Source organism: Muscardinus avellanarius, assembly GCF_963383645.1.
Source record: "Muscardinus avellanarius genome assembly, chromosome: 2".
Lineage (NCBI taxonomy): Eukaryota > Metazoa > Chordata > Mammalia > Rodentia > Gliridae > Muscardinus > Muscardinus avellanarius.
In genome coordinates, this window is record NC_137787.1 from 202,629,450 (window position 1) to 202,651,565 (window position 22,116).

The 22,116-nt window shown below is 54.9% G+C and overlaps 1 protein-coding gene across 1 annotated transcript in view; it reads left to right on the forward strand.

Annotated features, from left to right (window-relative positions):
* Positions 1–1,357: 1,357 nt before the first annotated feature.
* The window catches only part of TMEM255B (transmembrane protein 255B), a gene marked incomplete at its 3' end in the record, with an annotated part of 29,251 nt that continues 8,492 nt past the window's right edge, over positions 1,358–22,116 (forward strand). The window contains exons 1-5 of the mRNA XM_080689116.1: positions 1,358–1,418; positions 6,843–6,985; positions 9,931–9,993; positions 17,611–17,700; positions 21,642–21,725. Of these exons, the coding sequence (XP_080545242.1) occupies positions 1,361–1,418; positions 6,843–6,985; positions 9,931–9,993; positions 17,611–17,700; positions 21,642–21,725 (438 nt within the window). The 5' untranslated portion in view covers positions 1,358–1,360. The remainder of the gene's footprint in view (positions 1,419–6,842; positions 6,986–9,930; positions 9,994–17,610; positions 17,701–21,641; positions 21,726–22,116) is intronic.

The following is a 22,116-nucleotide window of genomic DNA, read 5'->3' on the forward strand; positions in this document are numbered from 1 at the left end:
GTAGCCTCCAGCCCTGGGCCTCTGCTCCCTACGTGCAGGCCTGAGGCCATAGGGCATGGCTGCAGTCTTCTTCCTGTCCAGAGCCCCTGCCCAGATGGCCCAGTGGCTACCTGCCACGAGCGCTGGGGCTTGGGAGCTGCTTGGGCCACTTTCTGCCACGCAAGCGTCTCTATCACACCCATGAGGATTTAGGAGGTTTCTAACAGTCACTCCATCCCTGGGGAGTCCCATCCAGTTGGCCTGGGTGGGCTCGGGCAGCGGTCATCTGTCATTGTTAAATCTCTCGATGATTCTAAGGGCAGCTGAGAAGCTCTGCCCTCCTTTTGAAGAGCACAGCTGAGGGTCTGCTCTTGGTGTGCGGGACCTGCTGGCCTGCAGGTATCTGCACAGCTTTCCTGAATGCTGCGTTTAGGTTCCTAAGTGCTCCACCAGCGTAACCCGGGGGGGCGCAGGTTCCTCCAGCTCACCAGGACTGGTCACCGTGCAACCCGAGCTGGTGGAGCCATCTGGTTCCCAGCAGCCGTCCTGGCCCGGGTGCAGCGCATTCTGTGTTCACTGGCCAGTCAAGAATTTTCTTTTGTGAGGGGCTGCCGATCTCCTTAACTCTAAAGACCCCCTTCATTTCTGAGGAAGGGACCCAGGCCCTATGTATGTTGGGCGAATACTCTACCACTGAGCCCATTCCAAGCCCTCAAAAGTTGTTCTTTCTTTCTAGTAGGGAACAAATGGAGAAGCAGTTTTACTCTGCGCTATACTCCTAGCACTTTAAAAATTTTCTGTTTTGAAACAAGGTCTCACTAGAGTCCTGGGAATCTCACTATGTTGCTGAGCCTACGATCCCCCTGTCTCAGTCTCCCAAGTACTGGGGTGACAGGCACGCACCACAGGCATGCCCGGCTTCTGTTGCCCTCTTGAAACCTGAGACGAGGCTGGCGTTGCTGCCCTGAAGGGCCTCGGTGCCCTGGCAGAAAGACAAACCCACCGCAACCACTCAGCACCACACCAGGAGCCGGCACCTCACCTGTGGGGCCACCTCGGGCTCCCTGCCCGCCGTGGACACCTGTGCTGTGCGGGAGGCTGAGTGTGGGCCTGCCGGGGAACTCTCCCAGGCTGCAGCAGCTCCTTTCCCTGCCTTCTGGTGGCTGGCGGGGTCTGAGGAGGCGGAGGAGGAAGGGGCTCTGGGGGATGGGTGTGGGGGGAAGAGGGACCTCAGGAAGAAGAAAGGCCTGGATTGGAGGGGTGGGGAGGGGAGAGTGCGGTCACAGAGGGGCGGGGCTGCAGGCGTGGCTCTGGGGTCTGAGCGCTGGTGAGCGACAGCTGAGCAAGTGGCTGGCTGACAGAGCTCACTTGTGCCCCCAGGATGCAGCCGCCTGCGCCGCCGCTGGTGCCTGGGCCCCTGGCTCTGCTGGACAACATAGGTGAGCTGGAGCTGTGGGCTCCTGTGGGACAGGCGGGGAATGTGGGTCTGCGGGTCCCAGACAGCCTGGAGCAGAACAGCTGGAAAGGCTGGACCAGGGTCCAGCTGAGCTGGTCTTTGGGTCACTCTGTCCTGGCAGGGGCCTGCCTTCCTTCCTCCCTCCCTTCCTTCCTTCCTTCCTTCCTTCCTTCTTTCCTCTTCTCCCCTCCCTTCCTTTCTTCTTCTCTCCCATCTTTCTGTCCCTATAGATCCTTTGTTGGGTCCCTGTCTCTTTTTCCCCACTATCTTTTATTATGAAGAAAAGACATCCTTCGTTCTTACTTATAAGTGGGGCACCCAAGCTGCATGCCTTTTCTGACTTCAGTTTCCAGCCTTTTCTGGCACAGCCCTCCCTCCCACTTCTCCACCTTAAATTCACGGAATCGCCAATTGTTTGATTTATAAATCAAGCCTCTGCAGGATGCAGTCCCAGCTACTCTGGGCTGGAAAACAGGAAGCCTGCCACGGGTCCAGCTCCCAGGGCCCTGCCCTGCCAGGAATGACTGGGACGCGGTGATGTGGGCACGGGCAGAGGAGACCCTATAAAGGAAGAGTGTTTCCCCAGGGGGCTCCACTTCTCCCTCCAGAAATAGCCCAGCTGAGACCTGCTGGCCATTACCCTAAGGTTTTATTGGAGTCTTTTTGCAAAGTTTCTTTTAAAAACTAGATTGGTTGATGGTGTTAAATGATAATTAAGAAATCTCTTATCTTTCTAAAAGAAAACATTCCCTTCTCTTGCTCCACTCTTTAAAACAAATGGTCTGTGGTCAAACTCATTTTCCTGTGCTTTCATTTTAGTAAAGTAGCGAATTACTAGTGCCTAATAATAATAGCTACTTATTATTTATCTGGTAGTTATTGTTTTTATTATAGCAGAAGGACTTGATGGCTTAAAAATAGCATTTAACTTAGTTTTTTCTTCTGAGAAAGAACTGTAACCTTAACACATAGCACTAGGAGTTGGTCTTTTGTTAAAGACTTCAGACAGTGGTGGCTGGGGCAGGGCGGGGCACTTCATGCTTTGTGCCTCTCCATCCACCACGCGGGCACTGCTGCTTGTCAAGTCAGAACAAGAGGAGCGACCGCTCAGCAGCGAGTGGGCCTGCCTCGGCCGTTCAGCCTGGCACTGCCACGTCCTCTGCGTGACCTCATAAGTGCACTGGAGGTGCAGGCCCCTGCTGGCAGGGAGGCCATGCCCGGGCCCTCCAGGTGGGTCCCCTCCAGGCTGTGGCGTCTCCTGTCTGACTCTATTGAGTGGAGAGAGTGTTTGAGGCAGCTGCACATCTGCTCTCCATCACCTGCCCCTTCCAGGTGGGACCAGATCCTAGAGCAGTCACCTGGGGACAGACTAGCCCGGAAACATGGGCTGAGATGTAACTGTCACCCATTCGGGAGGCTGGAGCAGGAGGATCGCAGGTTCAAGGCCAGCCTGGGCAACTTGGTGAGACCCTGTCTCAGAATAAAAGATAAAAAGGGCTGGGAGTGTAGCTGAGTGGTAGTAACACACACACACACACACACACACACACACACACACACACACACACACGGCTCTTAGAACATAGGAGATCTCAAAAGATGTGCGTCTAAGTGTTGCTTAGCAATTAGCAAACCAGAGTGCTGCGAACGGGTTTGACAAGCACTGACCAAGTGCCACCAGGAAGAGCAGCAGATCACCGCACAGCCACTCTGGGTGCCAGGACGCAGCGAAGGCCTGTTGGGCGGAGTCTGCAGATGCAGCAGGGCCCACCTGTGTTCGAAGCAGCACCAAGCCAACTGAGGCCCTTGAGGAAGGAGCACCGTCTCGTCTGGTCAAGCATGGAGCCCAACGCTGGGGCTGGAGGTGGCCCTGAGGTCATCTTCCGGCTGGAATGCAGACACTCAGGCTCTGCATTGGCCAGGGAAGACATCACTAACCGATGGCTGCAGTTCTCAGACGCTCTGGGCCTCACTAGTGTGAGTGGACCGTCTTGTGGGGCAGGTACCTGAAGTACTTTGCTGTGGCTGGCCCTTGAGGAGGCCCAGCAGTGGCCTGGATGTCAGGGCATGGATGGACATTTGGTCAGTGTCCTTGGGAGAGCTGTTGGCTCTAGGGTAGCAGGGGTCCTGAGGGTGGATGCCAGGGAGAGGGTGTCGATCTACACATAGGCAGACGCTAGGAGATCCAGAACCTGTAACCATGTGGGCTGGGGCTCTGTGTGGTCTCCAGGCTCCTGAGTGCCCCCTCTGTCCATCCTCTGCCCACTGTCCTCTGTAGACACAGGGAGCCCACGCCTCCTGAGACACCCAGAGGCCCTCATTCGCCAGTCCTTGAGGGAGGGCAGGATGCACTGCAGCCCTGGGCCAGGGGGGCCAGCCTCACATCCCCAGGCGCTGCCTCTGGAGGGTGTAGCTCAGTGCTTGTCTCTGTGGGAGCACTTCCACGCAGCAGCCACGGAGGCACTCAGGGCTGGTGGTGGTGAGAGTGCTCTCTCTCCCCTGCCTGGCCAGGGCCCAGCTGTGGCCGCTGTGCTGAACCCAGCCACTTCCCGGACAGTGTCAGCCGCCTCTGCTCAGAGCCACCCTCCTGGACCCTCTCTCCTTTCATCCCTGCCGCGCTGCCTACTTAGTGCTGCACCCTCACTTCTAAGCCCCAGGAGTGCCCCAGGAGCAGGGCTTGGTGTTGACACCCTCACCACTGACACCCCAACAACTGACACACAGACTTAGAGGAAGAAGGCTTTGTCTGGTGTGTTTTGATCCTGGGGATCGAAGTCAGGGGTAGTCTACCTCTGAGGTACACCCCAACCCTATTTTATTTTTTATTCTTTGCGGTACTGGGGATAGAACCCAGAAGCATTCTACCTCTGAGCTATGCCCCCAGTCCTATTTTTTATTCTTTATTTTGAAAAAGGGTCTCATTGAGTTGCAGAGGGCCTCACTAAGTAGCTGAGGCTGGCCATGAGCCTGGATTCTCCTGTCTCAGCCTCCCAAATGCTGGGATTACAAGTGTGCTCCAACATGCCCGGCTTTTATTTTTTATTTTTAATCAGTATCTCGCTTAGGTACATGACAGTTTGCTGAGGCTGGCTTTGAACCTGTGATCCTCCTGTCTGGGCCTCTGGAATACTGGGATTGCAGGTGTGCATCACTGTGCCCAGCTAGAAAGCCTGTATTTGCTCACTGATCTGGAGACTTCTGTCCCTTCATGTGGCCATTTTGTGCCACACAGGAGCTGGGCTGGGAACCCTTCAGGCATCACAGCAGGGAGCAGAGAGAGGAAGAAGTCGGAGAAGCTAGACCTGCCAGCAGGGCGGGTGGGTGCCCAGGCCCTTCCCAGCCCCCGGGCCAGCCTCCGAGGCCGCCTCCGCGCACAAGGTCTGGGTTCATTGTGATTGTAACGCTGGCCTCGGGGTCGCTGCCCTGCATCTGCATCTGGAGAAGCTGCACGCTGCAGTCAAGCCTCTGGAGTGCGCGAGTGACCAGGAGAGCGTGGGAGTGGGAGAGCTGGGTGTGTGAGTGCCTGTGTCTGCAGGTGACATAGGGAGGGCCCCAGGACACCGCAAGCAAGCCTGCCTGGGGGCGGGCGGGAGGGCGCAGCAGAGGAGCGCAGCAGGGTCAGCAGAATGGAATGCCACACACCACATGGGGACGGGGCGAGCCTGCTTCTGTGACCGCTCCAGGCACAGTGCTTCCTGCGTGCTCCCCACTCCAGGCTGAGGACCCGGAGCCCGGCAGAGCAGCAGAGCCTGGGGTCCCCCCACTCTGACCCCTGGCTGCTGGGAGCTGGTGGTTTCCTAGAGTGGCTGAATTGACCCAGTCCCCTCCAGGGCGAGGGCCGTGTTTAGGACACCCGTCTCAGGTTAGGGAGGCTGGCCGGGCCCAGCAGAGGCCTCCGGGATGGACTGGCTGACAGCCCTTGCCGGGTCAACGGGATACAAATGGCCCTCTGCTGAACAGTGATCTGAGTAAGCAGCCACTCGTGGGTCTGCCTGTCCGCAGCCCCTTCTCGGGCCTTGACCGTGGGTTTGTCAGTGGCATTGTGGAAGTGCTGCCCTTTACAAGTGCGTGGCATTTGCTGCCCTTGGCGAGTACCACCAGCACGCTCTTGCATGTACATGCCTTGCACACGTGTGCACATGTGGGCACAGATGGACTGGCACCGGAGAGGAGGGAGCCACGTTCTCCCCGTCCACCCTTTCTGTTGGGAGTGGCAGGTCCAAAGCCTGCCCAGCCTGGGCTGTGCATGGCTGTAGCATGCAGGGGGCCTGTGCTGTGCGGCTGGGGCTCCTGCCCAGATCTGAGGGGCTCTTCCCGGCCCTCGTCCAATCCCAGGTGAAGACACAGGCTGCGGGAGCTGTCTGTCTTTGCTCTCGTGACTTGTGGAGCAGTTAGAGTTTGGTTCAGCTGCCAGCGCCAGGCTGATGTGATGTGGCTTATGTGCAGGCCTCATTCTGTCACCTGGAGAAAGTTGTGAGGCAGCCGCTCAGGCTGTTCTGCCCTGCATTCTTCACACGTGGCTTCTGTTCTCAAGTCCTGGGCAGTCCAAGTGGCTGCTGGGCTCTGCCTTTGTACTACGCCCCGGGAAGCAGGCAGGTGGAGGGAGAAGACTGAAAGAACGACCTTCAGGGGTTCCTGTGAGGCCGCAGCTGCCCTGGCTCTGCCTCACAGCCTGGAGGGGCTGCAGGGTCTGCGTTTTGGTGATGGTTCCCTCCTGGCAGCTGACCAGGGTGAGTCAGGCTCGGCACACCTGCGTTGCTCTCTCCAGGGTACCACCTGCAGCTGCAGGAGCTGGGCCTCGGTGTGGGGCTGGCTCAACACAGGGCTCACGTCTTCCCTTCAGCAGGCCCTCTCTTCATAAGGACTGGGTGCTCGGGAGGCCTGGCGTGGAGCGGGTGCTCAGTAAGGGCGGGGTGGGTGACGGCATGGGGGCTCAGTCTCAGGAGGCGGGGGAAGGCAGGGCTGGCAGTCCACAATGCCGCTGTCATTGCGGCGGGCGCCACACCTCGTTGTGCTCAGCACTCCTGTGTGCAGGAGTCAGCCTGAGGGCTCTGACGGGGGCAGTCTGGGTGGACAGGGACCCAGTGAGTAGACCCAGCGGCCTGTGGTAGGTGACAGGGGCCCGCGGAGGGAGGGGCGGGGCAGAGGCTCCAGGGGCATTGACTGCAGTGGGCTGGAGGAGCCAAGAGTAGAGGACCAGGGCAGGCTCCCAGTCAAGGGTGCCCAGAGGCCTGGTCAGACAGGAGGGGCGATCCTAGCTCCTGCTCTGAGGATGGGGCAGGACAGAGGACGCAGGTGAGAGCTGGCTGGGAGTGCAGGGGCATCTGAGAGGATCAGGGGCAGGGCAGGGGCCCCCGGGCCCGGTGGGACCCAAGGGAAAGCATGTCCACTCCTCTTGTCTGCACAGAAGGGTTCGCGAGGAGGAAGAGGACCTCCCTGTGGTTTGTGGGGTCTCTGCTGCTGGTGTCCATCCTCATACTGACCATCGGCCTTGCCGCTACCACCAGGACGGAGAACGTGACCGTGGGGGGCTACTACCCAGGCATCATCGTGAGTTGGCTCTCTGGGGGACTGGGATGGGCCTCAGGGTTTCCATTGGGTGACACCTCCCACACCAGCCCCACAACACAGACCTGGAAACCTTGTTGGGTGTGGTGTTTGGCAGGACACACTCCCAGCAATGTCCATGCCCTTATCCCAGAGCCTGTGAAGGGGCAGGTGTGATGATGGGGGGGGGGTCAGGCTGCTGGTGTGCTACCCCTAAAACAGGCCATTTGTCCTGCACCGCCCAGTGTCACCACAGGGTTGCGGGGTGGTGAGACAGCAGAAGTGGACGAGGGGCCATGAGCCCAGGAGGCCAGAGCCCCCAAAAGATGGAAACAGCAGGAGACAGGTTCTTCCCAGAACCCAGAAGGCCAGCCCTGCTGAGCCTGGCTCCAGCCACATGGCCAATACCAATCAAGTTGCCTTGGAAGATAGACACGTGCTTCAAAAGGCTCCTCCAAGAGACCATAGGCTGGCGATTCTCTGGGAGCAACAAGACATCAGGCTGACCCCAGGCACGGCTCATGTCAGATGGGATGGGCACTGACCCTGTGGCATCCCAGTTAGACTGGCAGGAGTCATCACAAACTCCAAATTATCAGGAGTTTTTGAACTACAAATTGACGTCCACTGCAGGTACTACTAAAATCTGCCAAGTGCCCAGGTGTCCGCGTTTCTCGCAGGGACTCCTATTGAAATGGCCGTCCAGCAGCTGCAGCTCCCTTGAAAGGGCACCCAGCCTTGGTCACCACTCAGCAACCAGCCAAGAGCCCTCTGGTGGTGCATGCCTACCGTCCCAGAGCTCGGGGTTCAAGGCCAGCGCGTGGTGACTCAGTGGGACCTTGTTTCAAAATAAAAAATAAAAAGGGCTGGAGTGTAGCTCAGAGTAGAATTCTCCTGGTTCAATCCCCAGCCTGTCTGTCTGTCTGTCTGTCTGTCTGTCTCTCTCCCTCCTTCCCTCCCTCTCTCTCTCCCTCTCTCTCTTTCTCTCTCTCTCCCTCCCTCTCTCTTTTTCTCTCTCTCCCTCTCTTTCTTTCTCTCTCTCTTTCTCCCCCCCACCTCTCCAATCACAGGTTCCACCCAGGCTCAGCAGGATGAGTCAGGATATGAGCGACAGCTCTAGAGACAGGAGCCCCGCCCCCTCAGTAGTCTACATTATCTCACAAGCACTGTTTCTCAAGTCTGCTGTTGTCCCTATCTATGTGTTTTGCCTTTGCCTTATAAACCCGCTCAGCTGCCAGTGTACAATTCATGACTGAACGCAGACGGGCAGTGTCAGTGTGGGAAGGTCTGGAAGGTCTGGTGAGATCGCGAGGCTTATGCTGGCAGCTCTGGCCTGATGCAGCTTCCTGTCACGTTTCTCAGGTGGAGGGAACCCTGGAATTTGGGGAACTGGTGGTTGTGGAGATGCACTGTTCCAAATTATTTGTAAAATCTCCAATCCCCCTCATATGGTAGTTGTTTGGGTTTGTTCTCAAGCTTCACTTATTTAAGAGTTCTCTCTGTGAAATGAAATCCAAAATGCAGTTGTGCGTTTCCAAGCTGTGCTCTTCCGGGACCTGCTTCCTGGGCCTTGAACTAGCATCGTATGGACCAGAGTTAGCTTTAGCCCAGACAGCTGATGGCGGGAGATTGCAACTCTGCTTTGAGGAAACAAGAAAATGTTTGACTCCAAGCTATCGGGCATGGCGCTGCTGGGGACGGAGTTAGCAACCAGCCCCGGAGGGGGGGCTCCCTATGAGTGGTTTCTCTGAAGGGGCTACACAAGCCGTTTGTTCACGGTCCCCAGGAAGCAGACGGGTCGTCAGGCAGACCGGCCTCAAAGGTGGGCCTGCCAAGGACTCAGCTGCCGCCCTCGTAGAGAAGGGAAGTTTCCCAGGGATCCAGGTGCCACCTCATTCCTGGCCGCAAAGGCTGAAGGAGGCCAGAGCTCTGTCCAGTTCCACACACGTATATCAGAGATCACAAAATGCAAGGACAGAGAGGGCTGTCAAAGGGCCCAGGACAGCCCAGGACACCGGAGGCCTCGTGGTTAACAGCATAAGGTCTAGCTACAAGGTCATGGGGCTCCAGTCAGGGGAGGCCACACAACCCGGAGGCTCCTACACACACTCTGGCCCTTTGGAGAAATGCTGGGAGAGGGCAACCTGAGTGAGTGAGAACGGGGTCAGAGTGGCCTGCGGGACCCAGGCCCCGCGCGGGCTCTCCCAGGGCCGCCCAGCCTGAGCAGGAGGTGGCTCGAGTGTGAAATCACCGCCACACTCTGGAAAACGATTTTTACAAAAGAATAAAACAGTGGAAAAGATATGTTAATACATGTACGCTAGATGGCTTTTGAATCCTTTGAACTGTGGAGTTGCGCTGCGGTATGGTGAGGCTCAGCACACGGAGAAGTACCTTTTTCATTCCTGGTGCAACCATGCATGGACACCACTTCACACGGTGAGACAGGGTGACGCATGAAGGCGTGGCCACGGACACAAATGGGCACGATTTCCAGTGACTAAATACAACACCCGAACAGCCACGTCTGTCTGGCCGTCCTGGGCCACCTTCCCTGGAGTGACTGGCAGTGCTGCCCCTGTACTTTTTATTCATTTACTTTTTTTTAACTATTTATTTATTTATTTATTTATTTATTTATTTATTTATTGATTCATTCATTTATTGTTCTGGGGGCTGAACCCAGGGGCATTCTACCTCTAGCTATATCCCTAGCCTGTTTTATTTTTTGTCTTGAAACAGCTCTCAGGTTACTGAGAGTCTTGCTATATTGCTGAAGGTGGCCTCAAACCTGCGATCCTCCTGTCTCAGCCTCCCAAGCACTGAGATTACAAGTGTGTGCCTTCGCACTTGGCTCGATGAAGTGTTTTAAGGCTGTGCTTATTATGGTTATGTTTCAGCATGAAACTAACCAGAATGCTTCTCTCTTGTATTTCCTTTGGTCTCAGCTGGGCTTCGGATCTTTCTTGGGAATTATTGGCATCAACCTGGTGGAGAATAGAAGACAAATGGTAAGAACATACACTTCTCCTCCAGTGTGGCTGGTGCAGGGTGCTGGCCCTCAGTTTTGAAGCAGGTAGAGAATACTGTAGCCACAGTGGGCTCCAAAGGGAGGGCCCTGCACTCAACCAGCAACCCCAGACCCAAGGGGGCACAGTAACCCTTAGCATAAGTGTGCACCCCAAGGGTGTGCTGTAAGGGTGAGGCTGGGGCAGAGTGGGGGAGGAGGGTGCCTCTGTTCAGAGGGTGGAAGCTCAGAGTGGACGTCAGACACCACGTTTGTGGGGTAGCAAGTGGCTTTGTAGATCAGCTTAATTCAGAACGATTGTGCCATCACACCATTAAAGTAAATGGCTAACTGTGCAGATCTGCCTGGGGAGCAGTACTGAGTGTTAGTGGTGTCTGGAGTGGGGTGGTTGGCATTGCTGTCACACATGTCCCCAGCTTGAGAGTCAAGAGAGCATGATCCCAGGTAGGTTGGGCCACCAGCCCAGCTATCCTGACCCTGGTTCTCGCCACGCAGCAGCAAGGAAGCTGCACCCAGGCCCATGCTGGGCAGCTGGGGTGGGTTCCCGAGGGCCGGGTCAAACTGGTCCACCTGGAGTGAGATGGGCTTGGGAGCCAGAGCTGCTTAAGAAACTGCAGGGTCGCCCCAGGCTGCTGGGGACTGCACCTTGTCCTGGCCCAGCCCAGCCCCAGCTCCAGGACCGTTCTTAGCACTTTTGGGTCTGCAGATTGGAGGCCACTGGAGGTGCTTCCCACATGATCTCCCCCAAGGGGCTGAAGCAGCTGGAAAGCCGGGTGGCTGGCACTGGGTGGGTGCAACATGGCACACCCAGCTAGACAGACCTGTGCTGTCCTCTGTCCTCGAGGGCCAATTTCTTCCCGTTCCTTCCTCCCCCCCCCCCCCGCAGTACTGGAGATGGAATCCAGGGGCATTGTACCTCCAAGTTACACCCCTGGCCCTTTCCTGTTCCTTTTTAATAAATAGCTTTAATGAGATATAATCCACACCTGTACAATTCATCCTCAACCCCAGGTTTTTAGTGTGTTCATAGCTACGTGTGTCCACCATCACCGTCAGAGCACATGGTTTAGAGAATTTCCATCACCCATCACGGCAACCTCGCTCCCAGCCCCGCCAGCCCCAAGCCCCACACGTCTGCCTCTTGTGTGTCCACAGCCTCCTGTCCTAGGCGCTCACAGGAGAGGGTAGCATAACATGTGCACATGTGCGTCTGTCTTCTTTCACTGTATGTTTTCAAGGTTCATCCATGTTTTAGTGTGTGTCAGAAGTTTTTCCTTTTTTTTTTTTTGTGGTACTGGGGTGGAGCCCAGGAGCTTTTCTACCTCCTGGCTAGACTACTAGATCTATCTATCTATCTATCTATCTATCTATCTATCTATCTATCTATCTATATTTTTTGGAAACAGGGTCTCACTAAGTAGCTGAGACTGTCTTTGAACCTATGCGATCCTCCTGTCTCAGCCTCCCAAGCGCGGGGGATTACAAGCGTGCACCACCATGCCCGGCTGAAATTTTTCCTTTTTAAGGATGAATAATACTCAATTGCATGGATGGATTTTTTTCCCCATTCCCCAGTTGCTGGGCATCAGGAACATCTCCCCTTTCTGGCTCTTGTGAAGGGTGCTTCTGTAAACACCTGTTTGTGAGAGAGTTTCTTTGTGGATGTGTTTTTACTTCTTTTGGTATAACCAAGGAACAGAGCTGCTAACTCATATGGTAAATTTATGTTTGTTTGAGGAGATTCCAGAATGTTTTTCAGACATGTGATCACTTTACATTCTTACAAGCAGGTGTTTGGATTCATGTTCTCCACATCCCCATCAATGTCTGCTACTGTCTTTTCATTCTAGCCAGCCTAGAGGTGTGAGGTGGTATCTCACTGTGGTTTTGATTTGTATTTCCCTGATGGTTAGTGATGTCCACTCTCTTTTCATGGGCCTATTTGTTTGTGGAAATGTTTACTGAGATCTCTTGCCTGTTTTTCTTTGGAGAGCTAGTCATTGTATTATTGAGTTGCCAGAGTCCTTTAAATATTCTAGATTCAAGTACCTAAGATATGTGATTTGAAATATTTCCTCTCATTCTGTGGGTTGACTTTTCACCTTCTTAATGATATCCTTTGAAGTATAGTTGTTTTTAATTTTTATGTATCTAATTTTTCTTTTGTTGTTCATTCTTTCAGTATCATATCCAATAATCTGTTGTCAAATACAAGGCCATTATGACTTACTGCTCTCTTTTCTTGGAAGATTTTAAAAGCTCTAACATTCCCATGTAGCTATTTGATCTATTTTGAGTTAATTTTTACGTGTGGTGTGAGGTAGGGATCCACAGCCATTCTTTACGTGGAGTAAGGTAGGGACCCACAGTCATTCTTTTGCATTTTTCCAATTGTCCAAGCACCATTTGTTGAAAAGTCTTCCTTCTCTATTGAATGGTCTTGGTGCCCTTGTGAGAATCAGCTGATCATAAGTATGTGGGTGTAAAGTAGGGTATGGTGGCACATGCTTATAATCCCAGTACTTGGGAGGCTGAGACAGGCAGATCGCAGGTTTGCCACCAAACTTTGCAGCCAATGCTACTTAGTGAGGCCCTGTTTCAAAATAAAGAATAAAAATAGGGCTGGGGGTATAACCTGAAGGTAGAATGCCCCTAGGTTCAACCCCCAGTACCAAAAATAAATAAGTAAATAAATAAATAAATAGGTATGTTTCTGGGCTCTTGACTCATTCCACTGATATATACATCTGTCTTTGTGCCTGTTCCACCTGTCTTGAGCATGGCAGCTTTGAGTTGTTCTGAAATCAGGAATGTGAGTCCTCCAGCTTCATTCTTCATCTTCCAGAGGACTCTGACTAACTGAACCCCTGTAGTTGATGAGTGTGGGAGTCATGTGCTTGACTAGGCAGGGATGACGTTGGGCTGCGGGTTGAGATGAGGAGTACGCCCTTCTCAGCAGTGTTGTGTCTCAACCTGGGGGGCACGTGCCTGTTAATCCAGGCCTGCTCCCGTTGCTTTCAACAATGCTTTGTGGTTTTCAGAGGGCTCGTCTGTGCTTCTTCTGTTAATTAATTCCTAATGACTTCATTCTTTTCAAGGCTGCTGTGAGTGATGCTTTCTGAATCTCATTTCCAGATTGTTTCATGCCACCAGTTTCCACAGATTCATCTTGTGCCCTCCAATCTCACTGAACTCATTTATTGCTTCTAATAGTTTTTAGTGGATTCCTGGGGTTTTCTGCCTACAGACTGTATCATTTGCAAATAGCAACTTTTGCTTCCTGTTCAGTCTGGAGGCTCAAGCCATGCCCACAGATTTGCTAAAAGAAATTGGGACCTACAGTGGAAAGGTAAAAATCTGGAAGGAGTGGCAGGTCCAGCTATAGACAGATACAAGGTAGACAACCTAGTCATCAGTCTCTGACGGGTTGTGTGATGCCTGCAAGTCTCACTTCTGCTTTTCCAGGGAAGAATTCTTCCAGATTGACATTGTAGGACAAGAGCACTTTTCAACCCAACATTAATTTAGTACTAGGTGGCTGACACTTGGGTGGCCATTAGTGCTGTGTGCCTGTGGGACGCTGCTCTGTTTGGACCACAGCTGTTCCCTGTGTTGTTGAGAGCAGTTGAGTTAAGTGCATGAGCAAATGCCTAGCACAAAGCTGACCTCAGGAGTTCAGAAGTGGGTGTCCACTGTACTGTGCACTCTCAGCACAAAGATTAGTTGGAACAGTCACATTGTGTCAAATAGACCACAGCAGGTGAAATGTCAGCAAGAGAATGATTGTATCTCAGATGTGTTAAGATGCAGAGCATGCTTTTCTTGCTTTCTTTTTACTTAAAAACGGTACCATAGAGAAGTGTTGGCAAGTGTATGCATTTGCAGAATCGCACAGAGAGCCCCTCTGTGCCCTTTACCCAGTGTGATCCCCGGCCAGCTTCCACCTCACACCGCTTCTTCCCACCCCATGTGAGGGCACAGCAGATTCCAGACATACATCCTTTCACTTATAAATGCTCCCCTCTGCCCCTCTGTGGAGTGGGATCTGTTATCAGAAGAGGCTCCACCATCACCTTTGCCCCTATTGTGTTATTTTCCAAGTGAGAGAATTGCCCCAGATTGGATCAGCTCTTGATAATCTCTCCATCGATGGGCGAGTTATTCCTGCTTCTCCCACAGGTCCACAAATCATCAAATAATCCATTGCACTAATAGATGCAGCAGACTGCAGTTGGTCCTTCAGGCCAAGGATAGAAAAACAGCTTGTTAGCTGATTCTCCTGCCCCTAGATGTGTGCATATATGCACAGGCACACACACACACACACACACACACACACACACACACACACACTCGCTGACTTCCTCCTGGAACATGATTTAAAATCTGCTTGTTTAAGAACTCATGGTACTGGTAATACGTCATGTATAGACTAGACAATGTTTCCTGCAGGGGGCTGGGGCACCCGGCTGTGGTCTGTACATCCTGTCTTTTGTCTCTCTGAGTTTTCGGAGTGTAGAGTCTAGCTTTCTTCTGTGTTGGCTCCTGGCTTGGGCTCTTTGGACAGTGGGAGTTTCTTAGCAATGTAGGTTTGAGCCCTTGACCTCCTCCTATGACTCGGGATGAAGGATGAGGCTCTGGCTCTGAGCTGGGGGTGGGATGGGAGCTGAACATGGAGGGATGGCTCTAGGATCAGGGTGGGGTACAGATGGATGGTCTCCTGAGATCCTAAGATTCTATCACTGGGAGGACATGAAGGTCATCAGTGAGAGCACCTCCAGTGTCCAGTGAGTCCCCTGAGAGTGAGCCAAGAGGGCGACCCACAGTCCTGCTTCTTCCCCCAGGATGGGCTTGTGGGGATCAGTGCTCTGGGTCCAATGGCCTGTGCACACCCCCATGGCTGCAACAAAGGCCAGAGTCCTGCTTGCAGGGGCCAGCATGCATAAGACGAGGCCTCCTTCTCTGGTGCCCACTGCGCCTGTGAGGCTCTCTCCTGTCTGGTACCTAGAGGCTGAGCTCTCTGGGGAGGATGTACTTGGATGCGCCTTTGGGTGTGGCAGGTGCTTCTCGGAGACCAGTGCCTGGTCCTGTGGGACCTCAGGACCCTGGGCCTCACATGGTGCTCCTCAGTGGGCTGAAGTTGTTCTGGAGATCGACCTCCCTGTGACCTACTTCCCAGGCTGCCTGTAGCTCCAAATGCCTCCCAGGGCTGTTGTGGTGGGTGAGCCGAGCAGTAGACGCCAATAGACGGGAGCCGGCCCGTGGAAAATGTCTGTGTCTGCCTGGTCCTTCTGGGCTCTACAAGGACCATGCCTGCAATCCAGGGCTCTGGTCACAAAGTGATCTGTCTGAAATGGATACCGGAGACTTCATTTCTGTTGCTACGCAAGTCACAACCACACAATGCCACTTTGAAAAATCAAATCTGTTTTCTGTCTGGGCCCAAATATTTTCCTGTTTCAAAGGGGAGGGCTTAGAAGGAGCCTACTCTCAGCAGCAACAGGTGGAGAGCCTCTGCAAGGAGGCCCGGAGAACTAGCTCGACCTTGTCCTGCGTGAGGGCGATGGGCAGTTCTGTGTCCCACTGGCCTCTTCTCCAGGCCCCTTCCTGGGTGGCCTGTGCGTGGGCTCTTTCCTTGGCTGGCAGATTCCTTGCCCCACCTCTGCCCCAGTCTTCCCCAGACATAGCTTCCTTCCGCCCTCTACCCCTCCTCTAGGTGGTGGTTGGCATTGGTCATTCCAGAGATGCCGTATGTCCTGAGGGACAATGTGTGGCTTTTGGATCAATAGGGATACTTCTGGCCATGCACAGCTGCTGGGTCTCCAGGGCAGGGTCCTTGGCTTCCTCCCCAGGCTCGAGGATGTGGCTGTGGATGGGGCAGACCTGGCCCTGGGCTCTCTGGGTCAGGTCATGGATGGGGCGGCAACTTCAGCACCTGGAACAGTTCCCCTTGCTGCCCACACCTGCTGAGAGGGTGCCAGGGAAAGTCAGGCCCACATTCTGGGGGGGACGGTGCCTGCTCCCAGAATCTGTGACAAGAGGGTGTGCACCCCAGTCCCTGTTCCGGAGCTCCCTCCCTGGCAAGCTCTCGTGAGCCTCCTGCAACCAGGACTTGAACTTCTGAGGGGACTAGTCACCGGCTCAGAAGAGGAGAGAAGGCTGCGCAGAGCACAGGCCCCTGTGACCCCTGGGGCTCGGGACAGCTAGCAGACGGTCAGGGCGGGCAGAGCCATGGAGAGGGACACAGGCCAGCCTCGAGGAGCATTAGGAGAGATGTATGAGGTGCTTGCGTCTGGACAGGAGCTGGGCTTTGAGAGGGGCCTGACCTGTTTCCCTGGCAGGACCCTGGAGCCAACCGGCCAGGCGCAGGTGTGGGGTGGGCATGAGGCGGGAGAGGCCCTGGCTCTAGTGCGTGGCGCCCCTGGTGGCAGATGGGGAGCCGGTGCTGCTGTGCCGCTGGGTCTGCAGGAAGCCTCCTTGCAGGAGCGGGGGCCACAGTCCTGGAGCCAGGCCTGTTTGGCCGGAGCAGCTGCTGGCTTTGCTGACCTCGCTGCGTGGGCCTCCTGCTGCTGAGCAAGAAGTATCCAAAGGCAAATGGCTCGGTCCAGATCCGTCTCCTCAAGTCCTGGGCTTTCCAGTAATTCTCGTTAACTGATTTGTTGTCTATCTGGAGGCTGCAAAGATGGTGGTCTCTCTCCAGTGAGGGAGAGACCCAATGGCAGGTCAGCTAGGAATGAGGTGACCAGGTCAGGGTCTGCTGGGATGAGGTGGCCGGGGCACGTAGCCGGGGTAAGGTCAGATGGGGCAGGTAGCCCGGGAGTGTCCTGGGTTCAGAACACGGGAGAAGCAGGGTGCAGAGGCAGGGCGGGCAGCTCTTGGGTCTTGCTTTGAGGGAGGCAGGGATGAGGCCAAAGGGAAGAGTGGTGAGCTAGGGTCCATTCCTAAGATGCGAGGAATTCCAGATGTGTGCCAAGCTGTGTAGCAGGGCAGGGCGGGCAGCACAGGAGGTGTGGAGGGAGGCTGAGTTGCCGGCACACACCTCGCTGAGGCGGTGGGCTTGCAAGGCCGACCTGCAGCCTGGGAGGAGTACGGTGGACATGGGGCTGGGGACCCAAAGTGATGTGCTCTTATCTCCTTACCTGGGAAGTTTCTTCTGACTAATTTCAATCTTAGGGAAGTGAGCTCAGGAGGTGGCAAGCCAGGAGGAGGCAGGGGAGGAGGGAGGGCTAAGGGCAGGGAGAGATGTCTGAGCACTGGGGGAGGGCTGGGGCAGGAGGAGGCAGGTGTGCCCAGCGCGGGGAGGGCTGGGCAGGAGGAGGCAGGTGTGCCCAGCACGGGGAGGGCTGGGCAGGAGGAGGCAGGTGTGCCCAGCGTGGGGAGGGCTGGGCAGGAGGAGGCAGGTGTGCCCAGCGCGGGGAGGGCTGGGCAGGAGGAGGCAGGTGTGCCCAGCGCGGGGAGGGCTGGGCAGGAGGGAGGGTGCACTTGCGTTTGGCATCCAAAGCCGGCACACAGCTGGCTGGCCTGCTGGGACTGGGCGGGTGAGCGGGAGATGAGGGGTGGCTCCTGTGACTGACCCTCGCCTCGTGTCCTCTGCCTCCAGCTGGTGGCGGCCATTGTGTTTACCAGCTTTGGCGTGGTGGCGGCCTTCTGCTGCGCGATAGTGGACGGTGTGTTCGCAGCTCGACACATTGTAAGTACCGCCTTCCCTCGGTTCACTCGCTCCTTGGTCACACGTCCTCATGAAATTAGATTCCACGTGCAGGGCTCCGTTCTGACGTTGCAACGGTCTCTCACTGTGTGGCCAGTGTGACCTCCCCTCCTGGGCCATGTCCCTGCGGACTGACACCCTGCCTCACACACACACACATGCACCCACCACACAAACACGCACACACCTGCACCCACCACACACACACGCACACACATGCACCCACCACACACACACACACACACACACACACACACACACACACACACGCTACTGCATCAGCTGAACTTAGAATCCCCCCTTTGTGAGCTCGGGGAACCCTGCTTCTCCTCGCTGGCGCGGAGCTCCTGCACGTCCAGAGGTCTGTCACTAAACTTAAAGCAAAGTCCATCCTGAAACCACTGACTCAGGCCTCCGAGTGTCGGAAGCCCAGCCCCACCCTCATGAGATGGGTGCTGTCCAGCCTGATGTTGCAGACCCCCATGCTTCAGTTAACTGTCTCCTGCGTGGCACTGAGGGTGGAGTCCTCCATGCCAGACCAGGCTGAAGTGGGAAAGGGACTGAGGTCTTAGCTCTCAGCGGTTATGGGACAGAATGCTGGCGTGTCTTGATTTCAGTATCCTAAGCAGGTTCCAGGCAAGGAGACTGCAGTGATGATGACGATGGTCACTGAGGGCAGCCGCCACAGCAAGCTGTGCATCGGTGCCCTGTGCTGCGCCTCCGCTGCTCTGTGATTCGCGAGAGCTGTGCCTCAGTGTCAGGGCATTTCTCGTTCCCATTCAGGCAGACTCACAGGCTGAGCGAATCAGAGCCCCGAGCGTTTCTTCTGCAGGTCAGCAGACACAGCTCACTGGAGCCCTCAGTCCTCTGAACCGGGCAGGGCTGTCTCTGTCTTTGACCTTCACTGTCGGATGCAAGACTGATGTTCTCCACTGCGTTCTGGGCTTATCTGAAAGCTTAGCTGGCCGCGTCTCCACTCGGCCATCCCTCCCCGGCATTGCTGAAGGCAGCCCCCTGGGGCCCTGGCCACCATGGGCACAGTGTGTTGTTTCCTGAAAAATACCGGTAGACATTTTCTAGTCTTGGGCAGGAATGACCGGGCCGCGCTGAAGAGGCAGATGGAGTCTGTGGAGCCCAGGGCCCCGGCTCTTCCTCGACAGATCCACAGAGCAGGCAGTGCCGGGGCGCCCTGCAGAGCTGCACCTGCCTTGGTGACATGGGTGTCACCCCACCCTTGGCCCAAGGTCTGCAGTGCTCAGACCTGTGGCCACGTCCCAAGCCTGACCTTCCCCAGGAAAGAAAATGAGGGGACCACAAGGGCGTGCCCAGGCAGTGACTGCAGGAATGTTACTGGCAGCCGGCTCTCTGTGAGGGAGGGGCTCATTGGGAAGGCAGGTAGCAGGTTGCAAGAGCAGCAGTAGAGGCTACAGCGGCCCCCAGTGACAGGCATGCTGTGTGTCTTGGTGTTGATTTATGTGGAAATGTTGGGAAATGGAAACCGTGGGGCACTCCTCCCAAGTACCGCTTAGCCCGTAAAGCTCCTTTCTTAACCACATATTATCAACGTGGGACCTGCCCTGAGATCGGGGCTATCCCCAGAGAAACACCATCTCCAATTCCTTCATAAATCTGAAAACTGAGCTTATGTGACTCACCCTAGACCGAAATAGGTTACAGTTTTATTTAATCAAACTAATAGGAGTTATTCCATCCTGGTTGAATATCCAAGATTAGAAAGAAAATGAGCCCAGGCCGATGGGGTTCCGCTCGCCGGGATGTCCACACTCGTGCTGCGGGCTGATGTCATGATAGCCGGCCCAGCTGGGCTCGGGCGGAGGCAGGAGGCTGGCTTCCAGGGGACCTGAGGGTGGACGCTCATCCACTCCACAGAGCATGATCATCTGCCCAAAGAAGAACTGCTCCTGGGACCAGCCATGCTGTGAGCTCTGTGTTCTGTCCCTGAGCCTGTCTCCAATGCCTGGCAGAGGTGTAAACTGTCAGGCAAAGTGCTGAGAGGGGCCGTGGTGCAAGGCCATTAGGGGTAGCCTTGGACCTCTGGGAGGGAAGGGTATAGCAGAATTGTGGCCAGTGTGGGCCTGAGGGTTTCCAAGCCCAGAGCTGGCAGCTGGCAGAGGGTCCATGAGCATCACGGGCTGGCCCTGACCTGGTGACTCCCTCCTGGTCACCTTGGGGCCTCGACCGCTGGTGTCTGATGGCCATCACGGCCCTGTGGTGGATAGCCAGGCTGGTGGTGAGGGTGGGCACCACGGCCTACGCTACAGCACAGACCTCCCATGACTGGCTGACTGGTCACATGGGGCAGATGCCTGCCAAGATGCCAAGCCCACGCCCACCACTACCTCTCACTGGGAAGGCTGGTGGGCAAGAACTGGGCCTGGACACTGGAGACAAAGGTCCCTGAAGAGCATGTGGGACGCTTCAAGAAGAACTCTGGGGAGCTCCCGGCAGCCTCCCAGCCTCTGCCTTGCCCTGCACAGTCCTGGTGGCATCCCTTATGCCCTCAGGTGTCACCTGTGACCGAGCATCTGCCTGTCTGGGCAGAAGACACCACATCAAAAGACTCAGCTGCTTCCACGTTGTGGAACCACCTAGGAGTGGCCTGGGCATGCAGTGCCCCATCAGTGGCTGCCGAGAGAATGGGCAGCGTTTACCCTCTTCGTCTGTTGCCAAAGGGACCAGTGATTTCAGACTGCTTAGTTTAGAAGTGAGAGTGCTCTGAGAAACAGACCAACACAGTAAGAAAACCAAATATAGACAGGGATCCTAACTCACAAATATATTCCTACGTGGTGTATGTATGCCCCTTGCTGCCCTCTACCACAGTGATTGCAAATACTTTGTAATCATCAGTTTATTGGTCTGACTCCATCACTGGTTGATCAATCACTAAGGCAAGAACTCTGTCTCCTCTTTGAATCTTATAATTCGATACTGTGTCTGACCCATGAATGTTGGAGATCAATAAATAGATGATAGGGCCATTGGTGAGTGTGCGGTAGAGTGGCTGGTTAGGGACATATAGAAAGATGATGAATAGATGGGCAAAGAGAGATGGATGAAAGAATGGATAGATGATGGACAGTGAGTGGATAGGTGGATAATAGGTAGAGATAGAGGATTCTAAGGACAGATGAATAAAAAGATGATGAGTAGGTGATTACAGGTGATGAATGATGGAGGGATGGATGACAGGTGATGGATAGGCAGATGATGGATGGGTGATACATGATGGATGGAGAAGTGGAGGATGGATGGATGATGGATAGACAGGTGGATGTGGACAGGGATAGATGAGTGGAAGTATGAGTGGATGGGCAGATGGATGATGGATAGTGGGTGTAGGGGTAATAATGGGTGGATGGATGAGTGGACAGATGATAATGATGGCTGAGTAGATGATGGGTAAGGGTGGGCAGACAGATGATGGATAATGGAGAGGGGGATGAATATGGTGAATTATGGGTAGGGAGATGATGGGTGGAGGAGGGATGAATGGGTGCAAAGGGAGAGATGAAGGAAAGGATGAATTGATAGATGGCTAAGTAGATGGATGATAGGTGATTGATGGATGGATGATGGGTTGATGGATGGATGATGGATGGAAGAAGAGATTGTTCTTCATTTAGGTAAAGAAACTGGAGTCAGGTGTCTGTGGTGTATTTGAAGGATGTCCCTCAACAGGCCAGCCAGATGTGTCCGTCTTCTCCCTGTGCTGACAGGTGGAGGAGAGGTGTCACCCAGCCAAGTGGACTGAGGGTGCCATCCCTCGGCTCCTGCCACCTGCCCCTGGCTGGTTTTGGGTTATCCTGTGGGCTCCAAGCCCATGGCAGACAGGTCTAAAACAGCCTCTGGCTGCTCCTGATGGGAAGAACCATGAATTCCATCTGCATTTTGTTCTCTAGGAACTAAGGCCCCTCAGCACGGGAAGATGCCAGTTCTACTCTAGTGGAGCCGGCTACCACCTGTACGACGTCTACCAGACAGAGGTGAGCACCCTCCAGCCAGCTTGGCCTGCCAGCTCACTCTGTAGTCCTGTGAGCTGTCTGTTCTGATTCTAACAGCTCTTCCTGTCGCGTCTTCGCGCTGTGCAGTGGAGACAGTCACACTCCCAGTGTGTCTCTGAGCTAGCCTTGCCATTTCTATGCACCATATTTTCTTTGGAATCCCAGCTGCAGCTGCTTCTCTGATACACAGTGTGCAATTCATTTGTCCAGTTGGTGTGGCCTCCCCATTAGCATTTGTGAGACACTGGGGTGATACATGCATCGTCCCAGAGGCTCCCTGGTTTCCTGGGCCACAGACAGCTGCAGCGTGCTTTCTCTCCCCAGTGAGCGATGCCAGGATCCTCAAGTGTGCCAAGGTAGCCCAGGTGTGGAG